This window comes from Odocoileus virginianus, unplaced genomic scaffold, assembly GCF_023699985.2.
Source record: "Odocoileus virginianus isolate 20LAN1187 ecotype Illinois unplaced genomic scaffold, Ovbor_1.2 Unplaced_Scaffold_26, whole genome shotgun sequence".
Taxonomy (NCBI): domain Eukaryota; kingdom Metazoa; phylum Chordata; class Mammalia; order Artiodactyla; family Cervidae; genus Odocoileus; species Odocoileus virginianus.
The window spans coordinates 213800-240597 of NW_027224288.1; the positions used below are offsets into that span (position 1 = coordinate 213800).

A 26798-nucleotide genomic window follows, 5' to 3' on the forward strand; every position below is an offset into this window, starting at 1 on the left:
GACACTGAAAGATGAACTCCCCAGGTCAGTAAAGGGGCTCAATAGGTTACCAGAGATCAGTGGAGAAAATAACTACAGAAAGAATGAAGGGATGGAGCCAAAGCAAAAACAACACCCAGCTGTGGATGTGACTGGTGATAAAAGCAAGGTCCAACGCTGTAAACAGCAATACTGCATGGGAACCTGGAATGTTAGGTCCATGAATCAAGGCAAATTGGAAGTGGTCAAACAGGAGATGTTAAGAGTGAACGTCAACATTCTAGGAATCAGCAAACTAAAATGGACTGGAATGGGTGAATTTAACTCAGAAGACTATTATATTTACTACTGTGGGCAGGAATTTCTTAGAAGAAATGGAGTAGCTATCATAGTCAACAAAAGAGCCGGAAATGCAGTAGTTGGATGCAATCTCAAAAACGACAGAATGATCTCTGATTGTTTCCAAGGCAAACCAATCAATATCACAGTAATCCAAGTCTATGCCCTGACCAGTAATGCTGAAGAAGCTGAAGTTGAAGGGTTCTATGAAGACCTACAAGACATTCTAGAACTAACACCCAAAAGAGATGACCTTTTCATGATAGGGGACTGGAATGCAAAAGTAGGAAGTAAAGAAACACCTAGAGTAACAGGCAAATTTGGCCTTGGAGTACAGAATGAAGCAGGGCAAAGGCTAATAGAGTTTTGCCAAGAGAACGCACTGGTCATAGCAAACACCCTCTTCCAACAACACAAGAGAAGACTCTACACATAGACATCACCAGATGGCCAACACTGAAATCAGACTGATTATATTCTTTGCAGCCAAAGATGGAGAAGCTCTATACAGTCAGCAAAAACAAGACTGGGAGCTGACTATGGCTCAGATCATGAACTCCTTATTGCCAAATTCAGACTTAAATTGAAGAAATGTAGGGAAAACCACTAGACCATTCAGGTATGACCTAAATCAAACCCCTTATGATTATACAGTGGAAGTGAGAAATAGATTTAAGGAACTAGACCTGATATACATAGTGCCTGATGAACTATGGACAGGGGTTTGTGACACTGTACAGGAGACAGGGATTAAGACCATCCCCAAGAAAAAGAAATGCCAAAAAGCAAAATGCTGTCTGAAGAGGTCTTTCAAATAGCGTTGGAAAGAAGAGAAGCAAAAAGCAAAGGAGAAAAGGAATGATAAACCCATTTGAATGCAGAGTTCCAAAGAATGCCAAGGAGAGATAAGAAAGCCTTCTTCAGTGAAAAGTGCAAAGAAATAGGGGGAAATAATAGAATTGGAAAGACTAGAGATCTCTTCAAGAAAGTTAGAGATACCAAGGGAATATTTCATGCAAAGATGGGCACAACAAAGGACAGAAATGGTATGGACCTAACAGAATCAGAACATATTAAGAAGAGTTAGCAAGAATACACAGAACTGTACAAAAAAGATCTTTACAACCCAGATAACCAGGATGGTGTGATCACTCACCTAGAGCCAGACATCCTGGAATGTGAAGTCAAGGGGGCCTTAGGAAGCATAACTACAAACAAACCTAGTGGAGGTGATGCAATTCCAATTGAGCTATTTCAAATCCTAAAAGATGATGCTGTGAAAGTGCTGTGCTCAATATGTTAGCAAATTTTGAAAACACAGCAGTGGCCACAGGACTGGAAAAGGTCAGTTTTCATTCCAATCACAAAGAAAGGCAAGACCAAAGAATGCTCAAACTACCACATAATTGCACTTATCTCACACTGAAGCAAAGTAATCCTCAAAATTCTCCAAGCCAGACTTCAGCAATACATGAACCATGAACTTTCAGATGTTCAAGCTGGTTTTAGAAAAGGCAGAGGAACCAGAGATCAAATTGCCAACATTCGTTGGATCATTGAAAAAGCAAGAGAGTTCCAGAAAAAATCATTTCTGCTTTACTGACTATGCCAAAGACTTTGACTATGTGGATCACAACAAACTGTGGAAAATTCTGAAAGAGATGGGAATACCAGACCACCTGACCAGCCTCTTGAGAAATCTATATGCACGCCAGGAAGCAAAAGTTAGAACTGGACATGGAACAACAGACTGGTTCCAAATAGGAAAAGGAGTACGTCAAGGCTGTATATTGTCACCCTGCTTATTTAACTTGTATGCAGAGTAGATCATGAGAAACGCTGGGCTGGATGAAACACAAGCTGGAGGCAATATTGCTGGGAGAAATATCAATAACCTCAGATATGCAGAGGACACCACCCTTATGGCAGATAGTGAAGAGAAACTAAAGAGCCTCTTGATGAAAGTGAAAGAGGAGAGTGTAAAAGTTGGCTTACAGCTCAACATTCAGAAAACTAAGATCACGGCATCTGGCCCCATCACTTCATGGTAAATAGATGGAGAAACAGTGTAAACAGTGGCTGACTTTATTTTGGGGGGCTCCAAAATCACTGCAGATGGTGACTGCAGCCATGAAATTAAAAGATGCTTACTCCTTTGAAGAGAAGTTGTGACCAACCTAGACAGCATATTAAAATCAGACATTACTTTGCCAACAAAGATCCGTCTAGTCAAGGCTATGGTTTTTCCAGTAATCATGTATGGATGTGAGAGTTGGACTGTAAAGAAAGCTGAGCACCGAAGAATTGATGCTTTTGAACTGTGGTGTTGGAGAAGACTCTTGAGAGTCCCTTGGACTGCAAGGAGATCCAACCAGTCCATCCTAAAGGAGATCAGTCCTGGGTGTTCACTGGAAGGACTGATGTTGAAGTTGAAATTCCAATATTTTGGCCACCTGATGCAAAGAGCTGACTCATTTGAAAAGACCCTGAGGCTGAGAAAGATTGAAGAGAAGGGGATGACAGAGGATGAGATGGTTGGATGCATCACCAACTCAATGGAGATGAGTTTGAGTAAACTCTGGGAGTTGGTGATGGACAGGGAGGCCTGGAGTGCTGCAGTCCATGGGGTCGCAAAGAGTCGGACATGACTGAGCGATTGAACTGAACTGAACTGATATATTTTGTAGTAGCAAAATAAGTGTTTCTTACATAATTGAGAAATATAAAGTTGGGGATACTTGAATACAAATTTTCCATTTGTCTCACAACAATATAAAGCTGAATTCTTAAAAGGTGTAAAAGCAAACTTTCTGGTTATATGTCCTCAATAAATAAATAATCTTTAATTTTTCTTCTTTTATATCAAAATAATTAGAGCACTTTTTTTATTTCCCTTATTATTTTCCAATATCCCTTAGTTTTAAGATAGTCAACCTTTATTTTACAATAGAAACTCCCAGGATGCTTGTTATACGGAAATTCTGTGGCTAGCTCTCTGTGCTATCACCCAAGGAACACTGATTCAGTCAATCTTTATGATCCAAAAATTTCAGTTTTTACAAGCATTCCAGATCATTCCAGTATGGATGTCCCATACAACATTTATCCCCTTCCTCTCATTTCTGTAGATGAAAGACCTCCCAGTCTCTTTTTCAGAAAACAGGAGTTTTGAGTGATCACTTTTCTTCTTACCGTCTTTCTCTGCCTCTGTCTTTTTCTCTCTCTTTCCTCCCTCTCTCTCTGTCTTTGCCTTGCATTTACCTCTCCTTTTCCCTCTCTACTTAATCATCACCGTTCAACTAGGAAAATTTATTTTCATGATAACTACAGGTTATTCTTTTTATTTTATATTGGAGTATAGTCAATTAACAATGTTGTGATAGTTTCAGGTGGACAGCAAAGGGGCTGTTATTTTCATGATGACTACAGATTGGAAGTACCGGTTTAAAAGTTGGAAATAGGATGTGCAATTTTTTCATTCTTTCTGTTTGCTTTATGGATCAGTAAGAAACGGCAGAGCTCTTCCTTAGTTTCTGGCTCTTTTCAGTAAACTAAAACCATAGGAAAACTCCCCTTGTCAGGCAGGAGGAAGGAGATGTCTAAACCATATTCTCCAGTTAAGCTGTTATCAGAGATCCTTGCATTGGGGTGGCTATTTGACTGAGTGCTCCTTCATTAATAGAGCTGAAACTCTCATCTTCATTTTAATGTGATATGTGTGTTATTCCCAGTGGTTAGAATCCAAAAGGAAAAACAAAACTTAGATTTTTTTTTCTAGTCTTAATACTTGGACTATTAGATTAGATGAACCTATATTTACACTTAGTTATTGAAACACTTAACAACATAGCAATAAAAGATTAGATCCAACTCTGCACTAAAGTAGAATCCACAAAAATAATGTGAGTAAGAAATATTTAATTATAAACTTTAAGAATATTTAATGTAAGACATTTCCAAAAAATCATATTTTAAATAATATGCTCTAATATACTTGTAAATCAGTTTTACATCTACCTTCACATATGGGAATATCATTGGTCCATCCATTTGTGTCACATTCACGGAAATTCATCTCACCCAGCATCTGATACCTGAAAATAAAAAATAACAGAATTGTAAGCTGATGTGTGTTTATGTGAAGTTTTAAGTTTGATACCATTTCAAATATCCAGAAACTCTATTTTGAGGAAAACTATTAATAAGAGCACACGCTTCCCTCCCTCCTCAGGAAAGGCCCTTAAGCCCTCAGGTGCATGGACTTGAATGATCAAAATCCTTGGTTCGTGATGCAAACTCCTTATTGTTTCATGCACTTTTATTTTTCTGAGTCAGTTAATGAGATACACTTAACAATGTAATAAGCTCCACGAACTATCACCAAAACCAAAGACAGAAACATAAGATCATGATAAACGCAGTAAACAACAGTTCACTGTATATTACCCCAGTCCACTTTTTTCCATATTTCTATCCATAGCCCTACCCTCCACGATTGTGATATTTTCTGCACACTTTGGGCTTTTTTTTAACATGATCAAGGACAGTGCTAGCAAGAATGTTTCAATGTGGTTTATTGTCAGCACTTATCTACATCTCCCAGCTCCATCCTGGCCCATGCTTCCAAGAGTGTGGTCACCAAGTCAAGCCTGCTTACAGAAGTCATTCAGTGACAAACTATACTAACTCATCAAGCCTGCGTTTCAAACCAAAGATGCTGCACCTGCAAAGGGAACTATGCTCAGTGTTATATGGCAGCCTGGATGGGAGGGGAGTCTGGGGAGAATGGATACATGTATGTGTATGGCTGAGTTCCTTTGCTGTTCACTTGAAACTATCACAACATTGTTAATGGCTATATTCCAATACAAAATACTGCTGCTTCTGCTGCTAAGTCACATCACTCGTGTCTAACTCTGTGTGACCCCATAGACAGCAGCCCACCAGGCTCCTCTGTCCCTGGGATTCTCCAGGCAAGAATACTGGAGTGGCTTGCCATTTCCTTCTCCAATGTATACATGCATGCATGCTAAGTCGCTTCAGTCATGTCCGACTGTTTGCAACCCCATGGACGGCAGCCCACCAGGCTGCCCTGTCCACGGGATTTTCCAGGCAAGAATACTGTAGTAGGTTGCCATTTCCTTCTCCATACAAAAGACTAAACTTAAAAAAAAAAAAAGCATCCTTCTCAAATTTATTACATTTGACAATTGGAAGCAAAAAAAAATTTTTTTACTCAAAAAAATAAATAAGGAAAGGCATTTTAATAACCACAAGTGAGAGAATTTTGGAGGGGGAAAAAAAAGGCCTCTCATAAACGTCTAAAGAATTGTACCTGGACAAACTTTTCCTTTGACCCTGAATGAAAGCAGTCCTGCTAGTTATACAAGTAAAAGAAACTCTCTCCTTCAAAAAACACTTTGCCTTCTTGGATTGGGGTTGATTTGTCCCTAATTCTCTAAGGGAAGAAATCGTTTCAGTAGAGTAAACAGGACTCGAACTTTTACTCTGTGCCCCTTCACACAAAGGAACAACATGACTGGTTGTCAAAGGCTCTGCTCTGGCTCCTTTATTGGCTCCGCCTTATAACAAAGGAACATTCCCTGTTGACTATTTTCCACCAGGGACCCAGTCATTTGCCTAAATCTCTCTTCGGATTTCTGCGAAATTCCACACAAATCCTCCTAGTGCTACCAGCTAGGAATAAAAATAGAACCTGGGGGATAAATCTAACCTTATTTCCCCCTCCGCGCTGAGCTTCCTTTAGCAGGCTCACAGGGTCCCGCATACCGAAGCCTCCGAGCCAGCCCTTCAGACGGGCGTTCCCAGTTCAAAATGGCCGCCCGGGCGCCTCAGCCTGGGGCCCTGTGGTGTCGCCTCAGCCTGGGGCCCTGTGGTGTCGCCTCAGCCTGGGGCCCTGTGGTGTCGCCTCAGCCTGGGGCCCGGTACTGTCGCCTCAGCCTGGGGCCCTGTGGTGTCGCCTCAGCCTGGGGCCCGGTGCTGTCGCCTCAGCCTGGGGCTCTGTGGTGTCGCCTCAGCCTGGGGCCCGGTGCTGTCGCCGCACGGCCCAGCGCGCTCTGGAGCCCGAGGCCCGCGCTGCCCCGCCCGCGGGAGCCCCGCCCTGCTCCCAGCTGAGGAGACCCTGAAAAGCAGCCCTGCTCGCTTACAGTCGGCCGCACTTACTTCTCCCACCAAGCCCGTGGTGCGCTTGATATGTTTCTGCTTTTATAAGTGAGAAAACTGCAGTAAAGAGCTATTTTTTTTTTAATACATATAGTAATTAAGTGGTAGAGTTTTGGAATGCGAGCTTACTTCAAAGCCTAAACTCTAAAATATTCTGCTGCCTCAAATCAAGAAATAAATGGGGAGTGAATAATGATTCCACGTGTAATTTCTTCACCCTATGTATATTTATGTAGTATAAAAGTACAATGATCAGTTTTTCTATGTATAAAACTTTCTTCGAAACAAGGTGCCGGGAGTCACAAGAAAGAAAGAAGACCGAGGAGGAAACAACACAGGGTTGAGACTAGCCGAGCTGTGGGAACCCAGCAGGTGCTTAGAAGGAGCGGAGTCACCTCTTCTGAGCATAGGAGCATTTTCGGTCTGCGTGATAAGCGTAATTTACAATTGTGGAAACTTAATGATAGTTATTATTTCAGTGTTCAGTTAGTCTGATTTCTCGTAAATTGTATAAAATTTTACCCAAGTAGATCCACGTTCTCTAATTTTGTTACCATTCCCACTGCCCCTGAGAATTCTTACTCTGCACATAATAGGATGCGGTGAGGACTCATTGCGGAGAATTTTTATTTAAATGTGTACAATTTTCCCACTCTCCTGTAACTATACTCTACCAGAGTAATTATAATTCATTTTAATTCTTCAATGTTGAGGAGATAATCATATTATCCAAAAATAGTCATTTTCATTATAGTTTACATTTTCAGATTACTTGTATGTTACTTATAAAAATGTTCATAGAAAAACATAGTAACCTTAAACACATAAATAAGATCAGTTTCTATTTACTCTTTCCAGTATGAAAAATCTGAATTATAAACTGCTCTTTCTGTTGATGACATACCCCTCATCACACGTATAAACAACTTTTGCTCCATATTCAAACTGAGTGCCTTCTGCAAGATGGAAAGAACCAAATGGAGTGTCTCCAGGGTGTGCACACGGCTTTTCTAAAATGAAAAAGAATATGATGTTAGCATGTAGCACAGGGAGTAACAATTTACATAGGAGTTCAAGAACAGGGATATTTGATATTGTTTTAGAGGACAGAATTGGAAAATATAGAAAAGTGAAAAATGCCAAAGTTATCTGTACGCTTTTTTTTTTTTAATTTTGGAAGATGACAACCCCTTTTTAAGAATGATGAGGATATATCGCTTTGTATTTAAATAACACTAGCGATAGAATTCAGCCAGTATTGCCACAATAGCATTCGTTATTTTCACAACTTTTCACAGGTTTCACAAAAGTAGGAATTACTTACTCCGACATATCCTTGATGGATGAAGAGACACCCATTTTCCACCCCTGCACACCATTACGATACTCCCCAGAGTTCTGTATCCAGGGCGGCATTTATATGTAGCCTGAGTGCCCTCTCGATATGTTTGTTCATTCCAAGAACCTGACAGGATTTCTGTTTCTTTTCTGGGAGGGGGTTCTCTACAGTCTACAAAAAAAAAAGTAAGTGTCTAAATACAATGAAAAATGCAGTATTTTTAGGTTAGTTTTGCTTTAAAAAAAAAAACCAAAACAAAAACAAAACTTATACAGGTCCATCCAATGTAACTCAATATATATTTTTACCTTACAAAAATTAAATCTACATAGATTTGTAAGAATAACTTTCAAGATTCTGTAATTCTGCTCTTTTCTAAGGGCTTCCCAGGTAACTTAGCTGATAAAGAATCCACCTGCAATTCAGGAGAACCTGGTTCGATTCCTGGGTTGGGAAGATCCCCTGGAGAAAGAATAGGCTACCCACTCCAGTATTCTTGGGCTTCCCTGGTGACTCAGATGGTAAAGAATTTGCCTGCAATGTGGGAGACCTGGGTTCAGTTCCTGGGTTGGGAAGATCCCCTGGAGGTGGGCATGGCAACCCATCCCATATTCTTGCCTGGAGAATCCCATGGACAAAGGAGCCTGATGGGCTACAGTCCATGGGGTCACAGAGTCGGACACAACTGAGCGATTAAGCACAGCACAGCACATTCTTCCTTAAATTCAGGAAACATTAGGCACTATTTTAAGGTTTGAAGAAACAACAGTGGGTATGGAGACAAAAGTGCTCGCAAAATGTTGTCACTCTAGTAAGGAAGTTATTGAATATGTATTCAAAGATATGACGTATCCAGGTGTCTGAAATCTTCATCAAGCTCTTGTACAGTCTGCTCTACCACCTATTCTATACAATCTCTTGAACCTCAGTAACCTTGGGGCTGGAGTGGTCAAGCGTATGTGTAAATGTGATTGACAATCTCAAATTGAAACCCACTCTGGCACTCTAGCAATTAGAAGCCATTGAAGATAAAAATGAATAAAATCAAATCCCTACTTTTCTCAGAAAACTGTCATTAGGAAACTCATGAATTCAAGGAATAAAGTGAATTATAAAAAGTATACACATATTAGAATGTTTTTAATTAAAATTCTATTTATGAAGATTTAATCTATACAAAATTCAAAGGAAAATTATCTGCAAAATTATTTTCCACACAAAAGCACTTCTTGCAATAACAAAAGCACTAACACAACCAAAGGAAAAATACAGTAGGATGATAAAACATTTTCTTAAGAATGGCTGATAACATAAGCATTACTAAAATCAAAGACATGACAATTAAGTGTAAGTGATGTTTTTGGACAAATTTCAATGGCAAAAATGTAAAGGGAATGACACTTGATTTTGTAGAAAAAGAAATGTTATAAATATTATTTTAAATAAAATTAGAGGTATAAATGACTACAGCGATTTGATGACACTTATAAAGAATCTTAAAAATGCTAATGTAAATTAAAGAATTTCAAACTGAAAAAAGATCCTAAAGCAATAAAGTTTTTCTAAGATTCTTATGTATAAGATGTTTATTCCAACATTTTTATAGTGTAAAAAATAAGATATGTTAATGTGAATATTGTCAGATTGTGGTACATTCACCTAAGGAAATATTTTATGGCTTTTGAAAATTGTGTTTTGGGGAATATTTAATCATATGGGTAAATGTTAGCATAAGAGTAAGGGGGAAGGTATTATAGACTTTTTGTTTCTAATATATACTATAGTGATCAAGGATCAGAATGGTCAGTACTTAAAGCTGACTTTTCAGCAGCAGTAATGGAAACCAGAAGGTGTTATCACTTCTATCTGCATAAAGCAATAATTGTCTACTTAGAATTCTACATAAAGGAACAATTTTTTTAAGGTTCAAGATTTCAATTAATAGAATGTGAGAGAATTTGTTTTATAGATTCACATTAAAGGAAAATAAAACATGTACTTTAGAAAAAGGAAAATTATCTCAGATATAAGGTTTGTAATGAAAGAAAAACAATAACAGTACCTAAACAAATAAGTCTAAGAGAACACCAACTTTGAAACAATAAAACTGTAGTCTTATGTAATTTAAAATACATATATACTCATACACATATGCATATACATAAAATACAGGACAGCCATGCATTAATTGAGAGAAGAAAACAGAAAATGAAGAATATAACTTGAAGGATAACAATGTCCAGAGGAATGAAGAGATATGAATCAGCTGTGATAGCTTTGATGAGGCGTCAGCCTGACTGGGCATCCACCCTCAGTTATTTAAACCAACACTAATCTAAGCACTGCTGAGAAGCTACATGACAAGATATAATCCTAAACACTTAATTTTAAACAAGCTAATTATCCTGGATAACTGGTGTAGGCCCAATTAAATCACTTGAATGGCTTTTAAAGCAGGGCTAAACCTGATCCAAAAGAGAGAAGAAACTGTACTGTGGACTCAGCTTCCTTACCTGTGCTCTGCCCTTTCTGACAGTCAGCCCTATGAAGTTTAGACCTGCTTACCCACAGTGCAGGCTTCCCTGGTGATTCTGCCTGCTAATGCAGGAAATGTGGGTTTGATCCCTGATCTGGAAAGATCCCATAGAGAAGGAAATAGCAGTTCTATGAAGACCTACAAGACCTTCTAGAACTAACACCCAAATAAGATGGCCTTTTCATTACAGGGGACTGGAATGCAAAAGTAGGAAGTAAAGAAACACCTAGAGTAACAGGCAAATTTGGCCTTGGAGTACAGAATGAAGCAGGGAAAAGGCTCATAGAGTTTTGCAAGAGAATGCACTGGTCATAGAAAACACCCTCTTCCAATAACACAAGAGAAGACTCTACACATGGACATCACCAGATGGTCAATATTGAAATCAGATTGATTATATTCTTTGCAGCCAAAGATGGAGAAGCTCTATACAGTCAGCAAAAACAAGACTGGGAGCTGACTGTGGCTCAGATCATGAACTCCTTATTGCCAAATTCAGATTTAAATTGAAGAAGTTGGGAAAACCATGAGACTATTCAGGTATACCTAAATCAAATCCCTTATGATTATACAGTGGAAGTGAGAAATAGATTTAAGGGATTAGATCTGATAGACAGAGTGCCTGATGAACTATGGATGGAGGTTCATGACTTTGTACAGGAGGCAGGGATCAAGATCATCCCCAAGAAAAAGAAATGCAAAAAAAGCATAATGACTGTCTGAGGAGGCCTAACAAATAGCTTTGAAAAGAAGAGACGTGAAAAGTAATGGAGAAAAAGAGAGATATATCCATTTGAATGCAGAGTTCTAAAGAATAGCAAGGAGAGAAAAGAAAGCCTTCCTCAGCAATCAGTGCAAAGAAATAGAGGAAAATAATAGAATGGAAAAGACTAGAGCTCTCTTCAAGAAAATCAGAGATACCAAGGGAACATTTCATGCAAAGATGGGCACAGTAAAGGACAGAAATGGTATGGACCTAACAGAATCAAACATATTAAGAAGAAGTGGCAAGAATACACAGAAGAACTATGCCAAAAAAAGATCTTCACAACCCAGATAACCACGATGGTGTGATCACTCACCTGGATCCAAACATCTTGCAATGTGAAGTCAAGTGGGTCTTAGGAAGCATCACTATGAAGAAAGCTAGGGGAATTGACGGAATTCCAGTTGAGCTATTTCAAATCCTAAAAGATGATGCTGTGAAAGTGCTGCACTCAATATGCCAGCAAATTTCGAAAACTCAGCAGTGGCCACAGGACCAGAAAAGTTCAGTTTTCATTCCAATCCCAAAGAAAGGCAATGCCAAAGAGTGTTCAAACTACTGCACAACTGCACTCATCTCACATGTAATAGAGTAATGCTCAAAATTCACCAAGCTAGGATTCAACAGTATGTGAACCGTGAACTTCCAGATGTTCAAGCTGGATTTAGAAAAGGCAGAGGAACCAGAGATCAAATTGTCAACATCTGCTGGATCATTGAAAAAGCAAGAGAGTTCCAGAAAAACATCTATTTCTGCTTTATTGACTATGCCAAAGCCTTTGATTGTGTGGATCACAACAAACTGGAAAATTCTGAAAGAGATGGGAATACCAGACCACTTGACCTGCCTCTTGAGAAATCTGTATGCACATCAGGAAACAACAGTTAGAACTGGACATGGAACAACAGACTGGTTCCAAATAGGAAAAGGAGTACGTCAAGGCTGTATATTGTCACCCTGCTTATTTAACTTGTATGCAGAGTATATCATGAGAAATGCTGGGCTGGATGAAACACAAGCTGGAATCAAGATTGCTGGGAGAAATATCAGTAACCTCAGATATGCAGATGACACCACCCTTCTGGCAGAAAGTGAAGAAGAACTAAAGAGCCTCTTGATGAAAGTGAAAGAAGAGAGTGAAAAAGTTGGCTTAAAGCTCAACATTTAGAAAACAAAGATCATGGCATCTGGCCCCATCACTTCATGGCAATTAGATGATGGGGAAACAGTGGAAACAGTGGCAGACTTTTATTTTGGGGGGCTCCAATAAATCACTGCAGATGGTGACTGCAGCCATGAAATTAAAAGACGCTTACTCCTTGGAAGAAAAGTTATGACCAACCTAGATAGCATATTAAAAAGCAGAGACATTACTTTGCCAACAAAGGTCTGTCTAGTCAAAACTATATTTTTTTCAATAGTCACGTATGGATGTGAGAGTTGGACTATAAAGAAAGCTGAAAGCTGAGCACTGAAGAATTGATGCTTTTGAACTGTGGTGTTGGAGAAGACTCTTGAGAGTCCCTTGGACTGCAAGGAGATCCAATCAGTCTATCCTAAAGGAAATCAGTCCTGAATATTCATTGGAAGGACTGATGCTGAAGCTGAAACTCCAATACTTTGGCTACCTGATGTGAAGAACTGACTCATTTGAAAAGACCCTGATGTTGGCAAAGATTGAGGGCAGGAGGAGAAGGGGACAACAGAGGATGAGATAGTTGGATGGTATCACTAGCTCAACGAACATGAGTTTGAGTCATCTTCGGGAGTTGGGGATGGACAGGGAAGCCAGGTGTGCTTCAGTTCATGGGGTGCAAAGAGTTGGACACAACTGAACGACTGAACTGAACTGAACTGAACCAGTATTCTTGTCTGGGAAATCTCATGGACAAAGATGCCTGGTTTGTCACATTGGGTCCCAAGACTAGGACACAATTTAGTGACTGAACAACAATAAACAGCCACAATTGCATTAGACAACTTTGTTCTTCTGATAGATTTCTATCTTGATAGGCAGTTAGGTAGGTAGGTAGATAGATAGATTTTTGTTATTCCTTATCTGCTAAGTCGTGTCTGACTCTTTTGGAAGCCACTGGACTGAATCCTACAGTGGGTTGCCATTTCCTACTGCAGGGGATCTTCCTGACCTCGGGATTGAATCTGCATCTCCTGCACTGGCAGGCAATTATTTACCACTGAGCCACCAGGGAAGTCAGATAGATAGATACATAGATGAAAAGCTTTTACTATTATGTTTCTCTAGTTGAACCCTGGCTGATAAATTAATACCAAGCTTTGAGAAGAAGGCATATTTTAATTTCTAAGTTAATTATTAAAATTATAGAAGCAGAATTTAGATAAAAATTCCATCCTGATTGACAGGAAAAGATTAAATAACAAGAAATAACTAAATCAAAAGATGGCAAGATCAGAGAGAGGAAAAAATACAGTACTGGGGATTGAATGTTAGATTTTAACTCAAACATAGCAGTAATTTTATTGGATAGGAGTAGATTAAATATAGTTCAAAGTCAATGGTCTTTACTAAATTAGTATCTTGAATATTTGCGCTCTCATCTTCACTGCAGCATTACTTAGAATAGCCAAGATAAGGAAACAACTTAAGTGGACATTGAGGAATGAATGAATAAAGAAAATGCTCTATATATGTATAGTGGAATATTATTCAGCCATAAAAAGAGGTCAGTCGTGCCATTTGCCACAACACGGACAACTCTTGAGGGTTTTTACTAAGTGAAACAAGTCAGAGAGAGAGAGAGAGATAAAAACTATGGTATCACTTACATGTGAGGAAAAAAAAAGATAATGAGTAAAAGACTGGAATGGATTTCACCAAAAAGAAAATCCAGGTGATCAGTAAACTTATTAAAAACTGCTCAAAATGCAAATAAAAATTAAAACCATAATAAACTGCAAATAAAATAACATGGCATTGGCAGACTTATTTAATGTCTAAAAATCCTACTACTTGGAAAGAATGTGTAGTATTAGGTACTATTGTTGGGAAGGAAAATTGGAAATCCCATGACAGAGAGGAACTTAGCAACTCATAGTGAAGTTGAAGATATCATTATTTGTTACTCAGCTATTTTCTAGCTGAGCTATTTGAAAACCAAAAGATGATGCTGTAAAAGTGCTGCAATCAAGATGCCAGCAAATTTAGAAAACTCAGCAGTGGCCACAGGACTGGAAAAGGTCAGTTTTCATCCCAATCCCAAAGAAAGGCAATACCAAAGAATGTTTCAAACTACCGCACAATTGCACTCACTTCACATGCTAGCAAATTAATGCTCAAAATTCTCCAAGCCAGGATTCAGAAGTATGTGAACCAAGAACTTCCAGATGTTGAAACTGGATTTAGAAAAGGCAGAGGAACCAAAGATCAAATTGCCAACATCTGCTGGATCATCGAAAAAGCAAGAGAGTTCCAGAAAAAAAAAATCTACATCTGCTTTATTGACTACGCCAAATCCTTTGACTGTATGGATCACAACAAACTGTGGAAAATTCTAAAGATTGGAATACCAGACCACCTTACCTGCCTCCTGAGAAATCTGTATGCAGGTCAAGAAGCCAGTGCTAGAACTGGACATGGAACAACAGACTGGTTTCAAACTGGGAAAGGAGTACATCAAGGCTGTATATTGTCACTCTGCTTATTTAACTTCTATGCAGAGTACATTATGCGAAATGCCAGGCTGGATGAAGCACAAGCTGGAATCAAGATTGCCGGGATAAATATCATTTACTTCAGGTATGCAGATGACACCACACTTATGACAGAAAGTGAAGAAGAATTAAAGATCCTCTTGATGTAAGTGAAAGAGGAGAGTGAAAAAGCTGGCTTAAAGCTCAACATTCATAAAACTAAGATCATGGCATCTGGTTCCATCACTTCATGGCAAATAGATGGGCAAACAATGGAAAGTGAGAGACTATTTTTTTGAGACTCCAAAATCACTGCTGTTGGTGACTGCAGCCATGAAATTAAAAGACGCTCGCTCCTTGGAAGAAAAGCTATGACCAAACTAGACAGCATATTAAAAAGCAAAGACATTACTTAGCCAACAAAGGTCCATCTAGTCAAGCTATGGTTTTTCCAGTAGTCATGTATGGATGTGGGAGTTGGACTATAAAGAAAGCTGAGCGCCGAAGATTTGATGCTTTTGAACTGTGGTGTTGGAGAAGGCTTAAGAGTTCCTTGGACTGCAAGGAGATCCAACCAGTCCATCCTAAAGGAAATCAGTCCTGAATTCATTGGAAGGACTGATGTGAAACTCCAATACTTTGGCCACCTGATGCGAAGAACTGACTCATTTGAAAAGATCCTGATGCTGGGAAAGACTGAAGGCAGGAGGAGAAGGGGATGACAGAGGATGAGATGGTTAGATGGCATCACCGACTCAATGGACATGAGTTTGAGTAAACTCTGGGAGTTGGTGATGGACAGGGAAGCCTGGTGTGCTGCAGTCCATGGGGTCGAAAAGAGTCGGACATGACTGAGAGACTGAACTGAACTGAAGAGCTATTTTATTCCTAGGAATACACTAAACTATATTTTCATGTATGGTAATATTTTATAGTCATACATTTTTTTCATAATTAAAAATGGAAATAATTTCAAAGTCTGTCAACTATTGAGTGGATTGAAATTTGTGTATATTTCTGCATTACAATATCACACCAATGCCACAAAATGGTACAGAAACAAATGATAGCAATCACATGAAGTAAGAAGACCTCAAGTGTTACAAAATTATGTTCATCTACATAATATTCAAGAACAAACATATATAAGAGGGATGTGTACATAGACATTTAAAAACTATGAAGGAAGAGCAAAAATATAATTACCATAAATATTAATAATGTTTTCCATTGGAAGAAAGGAAGGGGTATTAATTCAAAAGAAACCCAAGCGTATGTTGGGGATGCTCAGAAAGTTCTATATGTTGACATGGGCAGTTATAATTATTTTTAACACAGCACACATATACATATACATATGTATATACATATACATTCACTCATATACTTCACAATAAAGATATTTAGTAATATCTAAATAAATACTAAATAAATTTAGTAATACTAAATAAAGATATTTAGTAATAGAATCTGCCTATACCGTATGATTCTTATTTTCTGAAAAAATAATTCATTAACAATATGACATATAAAAAGAGGAATAGATGCAATTAATAATGAAGTTAATGTCTACTTATTATAATTGATAATCATTTCAATATTTCTTGCTGCTTAATTTAGATATAACTACCCCTGATATTATATGCAGAATACATCATGAGAAACACTGGGCTAGAAGAAGCACAAGATGGAATCAAGATTGCCAGGAGAAATATCAGTAACCTCAGATATGCAAATGACACCACCCTTATGGCAGAAAGTGAAGAGGAACTAAAAAGCCTCTTGATGAAAGTGAAAGAAGAGAGTGAAAAAGTTGGCTTAAAGCTTAACATTCAGAAAACTAAGATCATGGCATCTGATCCCATCACTTCATGGGAAATAGATGGGGAGACAGTGGAAACAGTGTCAGACTTTATTTTGGGGGCTCCAAAATCACTGCAGATGGTGATTGCAGCCATGAAATTAAAAGACACTTACTCCTTGGAAGGAAAGTTATGACCAACCTAGATAGCATATTAAAAAGCAGAGACATTACTTTGCCAACAAAGGCTATGGTTTTTCCAGTGGTCATGTATGGATGTGAGAGTTGGACTGTGAAGAAAGCTGAGTGCTGAAAAATTAATGCTTTTGAACTGTGGTATTGGAGAAGACTCTTGAGAGTCCCTTGGGCTGCAAGGAGATCCAACCAGTCCATCCTAAAGGAGATCAGTTCTGGGCTTTCATTGGAAGGACTGATGCTGAAGCTGAAACTCCAATACTTTGGCCACCTCATGCGAAGAGTTGACTCATTGGAAAAGACCCTGATGCTGGGAGGGATTGGGGGCAGGAGGAGAAGGGGACGACAGAGGATGAGATGGTTGGATGGCATCACCGACTCAATGGACATGAGTTTGAGTAAACTCCGGGAGTTGGTGATGGACAGGGAGGCCTGGCGTGCTGCGATTCATGGGGTCGCAAAGAGTCAGACACGACTGAGCGACTGAACTGAACTGAACCCTTGATATTAGGATGACTTCATTAGTAGATGCTCAACATATTACTTTAAAAATGGCAAATTCAAAGATACTTCTCACCATATTTATTCGTTGATATTATTTTCATTGCTAAACTTCGTTTCTTACTTGGTTTTATAATAATGATCTAACATTCTATTCTAGAATATCTTTTCATAAAGACAAGGGAAAGAAATAATCTACTGAGCTGGATCCCATTTTGAAAACGTTCTACATTTCATTGAACAGAACAGAAAGTTCACATGAAACTTCATTTTTCTGTAACATATAACACTTACATGGGCTTTCATATGCACTAGTTTTTCCTTGAATTTTGCAACTGTGTGGCAGATTTGTTAAGAGAATTTTTGTGAGTTCACGTTCGTTTTGATTTCCAAAATTTAAGTAAACCTACTCTCTCTCCACTAGATGGTGCTACCACCCCATCATAAAACAACACAAACTGCCTGACCCTCTTCCTACCAGCGCCCGCCACCACCCCCCGCCCCCCCCCCCCACCCCCATCAAGCCCGAGGTTTTGGTTTCGCGTTTTCAAATTAAAGATTTTTTTTTCTTTTTAACATGGAAATGTTGTGTTTAATTACAAGATTATTCCACTTTCTAAATTCAGATCCACTTCATGGCATTTAGGTTGCCAGAAAAATTAATCTGTCAAATTCCAAATGTAGATGGCAGCATCACGAGTGAAGCACCAATTTTCACTAATATACTAACATGCTGACGAATTTAGTTCCTATCCTTTCCTTATGCTCATGCAAGGAAAAAGTAAAATTTTTTTATCCATTAGCTTATTCAATTTAAATGATTTTTATTAAAGCAATGCAGTTACACAAAGGGTATTTATTCCTTTGTTACTTGCTTTGAACAACCAGGAAAGACAAGGATACATTACTTTCATAAACTCTTCCTTCTAGCTTCTCACAATACTTACTCTGTGTAGACATATTTACTATAAAAAGAGTTCTCATATTGATTATACTTCAAATGATACGTAAGCTTCTGGTGCTTTTTCCATGAAATTTTTTTCCCCCTTATAGTAGATGAATCATTTACTTGAATGAGTTCAGGACTTTGAAAGGATAAATTTTAAATTTTATACTTAACCACTGTGGTGCAGCCATTGTGGAAAACAGTTTAGCAGTTCCCCATAAAGTTAAACAGTATTAACGTGATTCAGCAATTCCCTGGAGAAGGAAATGGCGACCCATTCCAGTATTCTTGCCTAGGGAATCCAGTGGAGAGAGGAGCCTGGTGGGCTGCCGTCCATGGGGTCGCACAGAGTCGGACACGACTGAAGTGATTTAGCATGCATGCATGCATGCATTGGAGAAGGAAATGGCAACCCACTCCAGTATTCTTCCCTGGAGAATTCCAGGGACAGAGGAGCCTGGTGGGCTGCCGTCCATGGGGTCGCACAGAGTCGGAGATAGCAGCAGCAATTCCCAGGTGGCGCTAGTGGTAAAGAACCCAAGGCAGGAGCCAATGCCGGAGAGGTAAGAGGCATGAATCGGATTCCTGGGTCAGGAAGATCCTCTGCATAAGGGCATGGCACCCCCTCCAGTATTCTTGCTAGGAAAATCCCATGGACAGAGGAGCCTAGAGGGCTACAGTCCATTGGGTCACAAAGAGTCGAACACAATTGAATTAACTTAGTATACAAGGTGTGCTAAAGTGGTTATGAACGGTCAGCAACTCAACTCTTAAATATGGACCCAAAAGAAATGAAAGCAGGGACCTGAAGAGATACTTGTATATCAATACTCAAAGGAGCACAAGAGCCAAACAATGGAAACACCCCAGTGTCCATCAGTAGGCAAATGGATAAACAAAATATAGCAGATATACAATGGAATACTAGCCTTATAAAGGAAGGATACTTTGATACATGCCACAACATGCTAAATCTTGAAGACATGGTGTTAACTGAAAAAACACAGACACGTCCAAGAACTTTAAATGGCATCTCTTGTCTCTATGAAAAAAAGAGATTACCATCAACTACACTGTTTTTCCATTTTTCCTCTGCCATCTCTAAAATCTTAATTCTGATTAGCATCATCTGTCAGCTTGATGATAACTCAATCTGCTAACTAGTCCCCAAGCTCCCTTCTCATATTGGCATCAGAGCCACAGGTGACTTTTGCAAATTTGCTCATGTCGTTTCTGGGATTAAAATTCCCCTGACTTCTCCTTATACTTGTATGTCTCCTCCCCTTGGCTTTAGAATCTGTATTTGGCTCTTGTCTTTCTCTGATTTCATCTTATCACCTCCATCATTTATTCACAATGCCAATGCTGCCATAGTTTGATTGTTTATATTTAGTTGAACATCTCAAATGAATTTTTTCCCCTTAGGCCTTGTGCACATGTTGTTTCCCTCCTCAGTCACTTTAACCTTAGGCACTTGGTGACTAGCTGTCCCATCTTTCAGGCTCTACTCACATGTTGCTTCCTGCAAGGGATCCACTTATCTCTAGGCTCCAAGACCCACTGGACACCCTACTACCTCTTCTCTGTCATGTTCCCTCAGCCCCTGCTTCGCTTTCTTCACAATGTAATTCATGATTCAGAGTTATGTTTATGTTTACTAGAATTTCATCTGTCCTCCTATGAAAATGTAACTTCCCAGAGAATAAGGACTATCACAACAACCTTGGGGATTCATATGAAAAGAGAAAGGGGGGGAAACAGCACACATGATACTCAATTTTACCCATATTATTTGGACAAGTTCAACTGATTAAAGAATTAGAAATATGGAAAGTGATTGGGTTCCTCTGGCTTTACAGGGCTACTTTTAGTCCTTGGAGTACACATTTGCATCTTCTTAAAATCAATATCCTCCTTGTCAACCCTCATCTGGTTAACTCCTATTCAACTGTCAGAACCTACCTATGTTGTCATCACAACTCTGACATACTTCCCTCCCCTCCTTGCTCTTCTTACAAACCAACTCCTCAGCCCCACCCTACTCCATCCTTTCATTCCAGTCTGAGTATCTTACCTTCCCTAAGTGATCCTATAGTGTTTTCATTTATCTCCATCAAAATATATGATAAAATAAATATATTAGTGATATATAATAACCGTTGCTATTTTTCCCTCCCAAGTGGGAGGTGCTTGAAAAGTGTTTATTGTCATCGTGCCTGGTATTCAGCAATCACTAAAAAAAAAAAAAAGATCATTGAATGAACAAAAGAATGAATGAATGAACGCAAAGCTAACCCAGAGACTTTCCATTTTATCTGTAGATTATGGATAACCTGCAAAATGTCAGATTGGATGAAGCACAAGCGGGAATCCATATTGCAGGAAGAAATGTCAATAACCTCAGATATGCAGTTGACACCACCATTAAGGCAGAAAGCGAAGAGGAAGTAAAGAGCCTCTGATGAAAGTGAAAGAGGAGAGTGAAAAAGCTGGCTTCAAACTCAACATTCAAAAACTGAAGATCATGGCATCTGATTCCATCACTTCATGGCAAATAGATGGGGAAAAAGTGGAAACAATGACAGACTTTATTTTCTTGGGCTTCAAAATCACTGCAGATGGTGACTGCAGCCATAAAATTAAAAGACGCTTGCTCCTTGAAAGTAAAGCTATGACAAACTTAGACAGCATATTAAAAAGCAGAGACATTACTTTAGCCAACAAAGATCTGTCTAGTCAAAGCTATGGTTTTTCCAGTAGTCATGTATGGATGTGAGAGTTGAACCATAAAGAAAGTTGAGTGCTGAAGAATTGATGCTTTTGAATTGCAGTGTTGGAGAAGACTCTTGAGAGTCCCTTGGACAGCAAGATCAAACCAGTCCATCCTAAAGGAAATCAATCCTGAATATTCATTGGAAGGACTGATGCTGAAGCTGAAGCTCCAATACTTTGGCCACCTGATGTGAAGAACTGACTCATCAGAAAAGACCCTGATGCTGGGAGAGACCGAAGGCAGGAGGAGAAGGGGACGACAGAGTAGAGATGGTTGGATAGCATCACCGACTCGATGGGCAAGAATTTCAGCAAGATCATGCTGAGTTGGTGATGGACAGGGAAGCCTGGTGTGCTGCAGTCCATGGAGTCACAAAGAGTCAGACATGACTGCAACTGAACTGAACTGAACTGAATGGATAACCTGGAGAAAAGGCATCGTAGATGGGAGCAAAAGTAAAAGATAAGACAAGGGTACAAATGTTTAGTGCTCTGTTGCATGAACCCAGAAATTTTAACATCTGTAAAATTACATTCTACATCTTGTTTATGGGTCCTATATTTGAATTTATTTTATACTTTTTGAAGTTCAGAATCATTTTAATTTAGTTCAGAAAATTTCAGAGCACCTTTGAAGGAACATTTCTATAATCACTTTTCTATCTATTACATTTCTGGTTAACAAGGTTTAGGGGAAACTTGGCTCTCTCGGTCAAAATGTCAAAACAAATAGAAGTATTCTGTCAAATCTTTTTACTTGTATTATTTTTATGATTTTTTTTCCCTGTTCCATTACTTTACTTTCTCTGAACTATTTTTATCATGTTTCCTTTTAGTCTTAAGCTAAAATGCAGCACTATTTTTTCAGTGACATCATATCCTTTTTGAGCACTATGTCCTGAGACTGGTTCAAGATGTTAAGAAATGGGCAAAGTACACATTTGTTAAGTGACCACAGGACAGGTTGCTTGGCAGAATCTCAGGACAGGCAGGTGTGGGATGGTGTGGGGGGTGAGACGGGGGAACAAGCAAGTTGAGAAGAAGAAAACATGGTCAAAATAGTAGGACAGTCACAGCCTGAGGGAATAAAACTGGGTCAACTCAGACTGAGGCTCAAGCCTTAGCCATAAAGGCCCCCAGATAAAGAATGCCTCCTTATCTGTGCTTCCACCTGTATTTGAAAACATACTTCGAGCTGAGAATAATTTTAGCAATACTTAAATGATTTAGTTCTACTTTAAAATTGCATGCTAAGTCACTTCAGTTGTGTCCAACTCTGTGTGACCCTGTGGACTATAGCCCGCCAGGCTCCTCTGTCAGTGGAATTCTCCAGGCAAGAATATTGGAGTGGGTTGCCATGCCCTCCTCCAGGGGATCTTCCTGACCCAGGGATTGGAACCCGCATCTCTTATGTCTCCTGCATTGCAAGTGAGTTCTTTACCACTAGCACCACTTGGGAAGCCCCTAGTTTGAAATTACATGCAGGTAAAAGAGTAGCATGTGCGTTCCCACACTGGACCTAAACTTAAAATCAGCAAGGCTCTCCCTCTCCTGGCTGCCCTGGGGGCATTTGCTCCACCTTTTGTCGAAGCACCCAGAGAGCACTTCCTCCATCAGATCTTCCTTCCTGGGAACACCTCATCTTCCAAATTGCTTAATTCTGTTCTTACCTCCATTCGTTGCTACCCTTTGCTAACTAAAACTGTTGCAGAAAACTTATCAACATGTAATTCACAGTAAATCATGATGACTGAATTTAACTACCCCACCTCTTACTCATGTATGGCCTTCCACATAAATTTCAGACTGGTTGAATTTTTGGTATTATTAATATGTACAACATTTTAAGAGAAGAGAAGATTTTGAAGACAACTGGTCACACCATATAGGTAAATTCTCACACTACTAGCTCTGAAAATGTGAGATTTTCTGGAGAGGAAGGATTCTTACTTATCACACTAGACTTGAAACATAAGTTTAGTTTTCTGGGTTAGATAACTATATATGACATTCACATCTATCCTTGTAAAAGAGCAATAGTTATTAATTTATAATTAGTTCTTATCATATCAGTTCTTTTTTGCATTAAAAAGTAATTTTTATGAATTTACAATTAATTTTTATGATCATATCATTTTTTTTATTAGAGTTAACTCTAATTTAAAACAACCCTGTACTTGAAACAATAAAATATATTAAAAAATGAATTCTCCTCTCTGTGTTGGAATAGAATCTCTCTGATATGTAATATATTTCCGGTCCTGAAAGAATGTTTTTACCCTTTTAACCTCCAGAATTACAAAACATATATCTTGCCAAGCAACACAGTCATCATGCCTTGGACATGCTTCAGCTATGTTTTGATTTGTTTACTTTAATCAGCCTGGAATTTGGGGGCCATAGTTAATTTCAAAGTGTATACACTTTTTGGATCTTAAAAGGTCTTCTTGAAAAATTGGTCACAAGATATTCCAGAAGGCTGAAACAATGTGTTATAACTGAGGAACTGTCATTCTAAACTCTGTAAATCTGACCAGATTCTTAGTAGCCTGGAGTGACTCCCCCTGAAGCAACTGATGTTCTTGTTCAACTAAGGATGAAAAAGCAGATAACCTACTGCATTAAAAAGGTACTACTTGGTCTCCAGTATAAAGGAAAAACTTAAAGAGAGTTGAGCTTATAAATTCTTCCCATTGGTTACTATTCCTCTTTAGTAGTGATTAGTATTGTTGGGGAATGTTCACTCCTAACAAGACAGAGACCATGTAGGAAATGCTGAAAGGCTGTATCTAGTTGAGTGAAGCCCATCGTGATAGCAGACACAACTATCTTTTCTTAATGTTTCAACTTAGCATTCGGTATTCAATTTAGTATTTCTCAACCTCTCAATTTGTATTCTGTAGTTATTTCTACATAGGAGAAAAAGAAAGAGGCATGTGTTGAAGTATATGTGTATATTTTTAAATGACTAAGGCCACTCTTTAATAAAATTTCTGTTAGGTATGCTAGACCGATGAAATTGACTGACAATTGAACTAACAGTTTCAGAAATATTTGGTGAACAAGCGGTAAAAGAACAGTTCTATATCCACTGAAAAAGTGAAAGTCATTCAGTCATGTCCGACTCTTTGTGACCCCCATGGAATTCTCCAGGCCAGAATACTGGAGTGAGTAGCCTATCCCTTCTCCAGGGGATCTTCCCAACCCAGGAATTGAACTGGGGTCTCCTGCATTGCAGGCAGATTCTTTACCAACTGAGCTATCAGGGAAGCCCCCATATCCACTGAAAGCTCATGTAATTTTTCTCTACTAGCTTGTGCATTGGGTGTGGTTTTTGTGAAAACCACGAGGATAACCTAAACATTATTTTAAATACTAAAGCTGTACTTTATCTAGAATGTGACCAGGTTTATAGCCATTCTCACTGTAATGGGTATAGTCCTAATACTCAGTTCTTTAGTGAAAACTCATGTCACATTCAAACATACATTGATGAAACATAAAATACAAATGAAATGAGCCAGCTGGAATAAATTAGAGAAGCAAGGACTTTAAATCACTGCTACTTAGTTTTAATCATTTATTCTTTGTAGCAACCAATTTTAAATAATAATTCAAGTTCCACTTTGTGGATCACTGAAACAGTTTAATTAAATTTAGCATCAATCCTTAGTTTTAAACATGATCTAGAAACAAAACAAATCCCTAGCTTGACAAATGCAGTCGACAGAAAACTTCCGCAAACAGGATGTCACTCGGGAGGCACTAAAAGTATTCTTATTAAAGAAAAGACAGAAAACACATGTGTAAAGAAAAAGATGCTTGGTTTTGATAACATTACATTGTTCCAGAACTCTTTGCCAATGTAATCATCTCTTGGTATATTTTGTTGTAATATTAGTTATTATTGCAATACTTTTATGGATGGGGAAATGACTATATACCTAGTATAAAAAGTGACTGGATATATGGTTTATAAGCTAAAAATCAAGCAATCACATATTAGCAATATAACAAGAAAAGACTTTATCTTTAAAAAAGTCTTAAACACATTTGAGAAAATCTGAAAAAATTATGAAAGGATATAACTTAAAAAAATAACCCTTTATTTTCTAGATTGAACCATCCTCAAGAATAGGGGTTTTGTTTATTTGCTAATATTCCTCACTGCCTAGAGGTTGACTTGAAATAAGCATTTGATCAAAATTTGTTGATTTAGTGAAAAATTCTGGGAATTCATGTGTGATAACTTAAAAAAATGTCAATCAAACATCTATCCCATAATTGGTTACCTAACATGAACTAGAAAACCAAATTTCCTCCACACAAAAATTTTTTTAATCTACGAGGAAAAAGTTATAGTTTAATTATCCAGAAATTGTCTTATTGATATAAAGAAAAAACCCTGCACTCAGATGTGCCACTCCTAAAGGCTATTCTTCTAGAATATCTTATATACAACTACTGAGGGAAAAAATCCTATTAAGCAACTTTTACAAAGTTTGAATATGCAATTTTTTTTCAAATTTATATATTTTCATTCTAATGAGGCAAGTGCTGTTTGACTCCAAGACTTTTAAGGCCATTGCAGTATCAATTGTAAATGATAAGTAAATTTTTCTTTAGAAAGATTTAACGTCTCTATCTGAAATAAGTCCAATCATTGTAATATGAAGGCTTTTATTTTCTAATTTATTTTCCTGTTCTGTATTTGTTCACACACTTCTTAATACTTTCACATAAGGTGAAAATTCTAGGCAAAAAAAAACGGTAAAGTGCATTCTATGGTAATTGCAATTATGACATGTTACAGTTTTTGAAAATAATTATTAAAACACTTTCTAAAATTTTACGTTAAATAAAATTATGATGAATGATCAGATATGCCATTCAAAAAGCTGCTTATACTTTTTGACATTGTTCACAATGTCAAAATTGTCTCACACAGGAGGCCACAGAACAGTAATGAAAACACATCTTCTAGACCAAGTTTTTCTTACTGCCATAAAAAGCACATTAGCAAATGTTTTGCAATATAGGAAAAAAATAAAAAGCAAAACTCTTACCTTCTGCGACACAAACAGTCCACAACACAAGCCACACGATTTTTGCTGGAAATCTCATTTTGGAGACCCTTCAGGGCACATCTAGCATTGACAGTGCTCACCACTGTGTCAAGTTCCCCTCTGCTAAAAACTGTGAAAAGTGCAGGAAACCACTTGCTTCAAAAGGAAGTGGAAACACAGCTTGGGAATTAAAGGGATTGCTAGATGTCCCGCCCATCAGAAACTTTGCAAAGTGAAAGAAAAATCTCAGTCAGGAGCCCCAGCAATGCCAGAGTTTGAACCTGCACTCCCACTGAAAGTGAATGCCGTGACCTGCCCTTGATTTGTTTTTATAAACCCAGGCTAGTTCTCTGGAAATGTTCAAGTTCTTGGAATGTGCATACCTGGTAATACTCTGCATTTCATAAACCCTCCGATTAATCAGACCTATTCAGATCTCCCATCTATAACCTCAGGAGATTAAAAAATAAATAAATAGAAGCTCTTTCAAATTCATTTACAGAACTCGAGGTTAGGCAATGCTTTCACAATCAAGACCCAGACAACAGGAATAGACTTTGCCAAGAATGCAAGTGCTGGCTGATTTGGAAGCCTGCTTTTCCTGCAGTTCAAGAAATTAATCTTTTAAGGATTTGTTATAAATGTGTGTAAAGCAACAGACTCACTCTCTTTAGGTACAAAAGAGTTTAATAATTCAAAATTCAAG

General features: G+C 38.3%; 1 protein-coding gene across 1 annotated transcript in view; it reads right to left on the minus strand.

The window, feature by feature from the left end:
• LOC110133248 (complement factor H-like) overlaps positions 1-26390 on the minus strand; it is a 41155-nt gene extending 14765 nt beyond the window's left edge. Inside the window, exons 1-4 of the mRNA XM_070463092.1 lie at positions 26093-26390; positions 7826-8011; positions 7406-7511; positions 4336-4412 (exon numbers count right to left, since the gene is read on the minus strand). Of these exons, the coding sequence (XP_070319193.1) occupies positions 4336-4412; positions 7406-7511; positions 7826-8011; positions 26093-26150 (427 nt within the window). The 5' untranslated portion in view covers positions 26151-26390. The remainder of the gene's footprint in view (positions 1-4335; positions 4413-7405; positions 7512-7825; positions 8012-26092) is intronic.
• Positions 26391-26798: the final 408 nt, after the last annotated feature.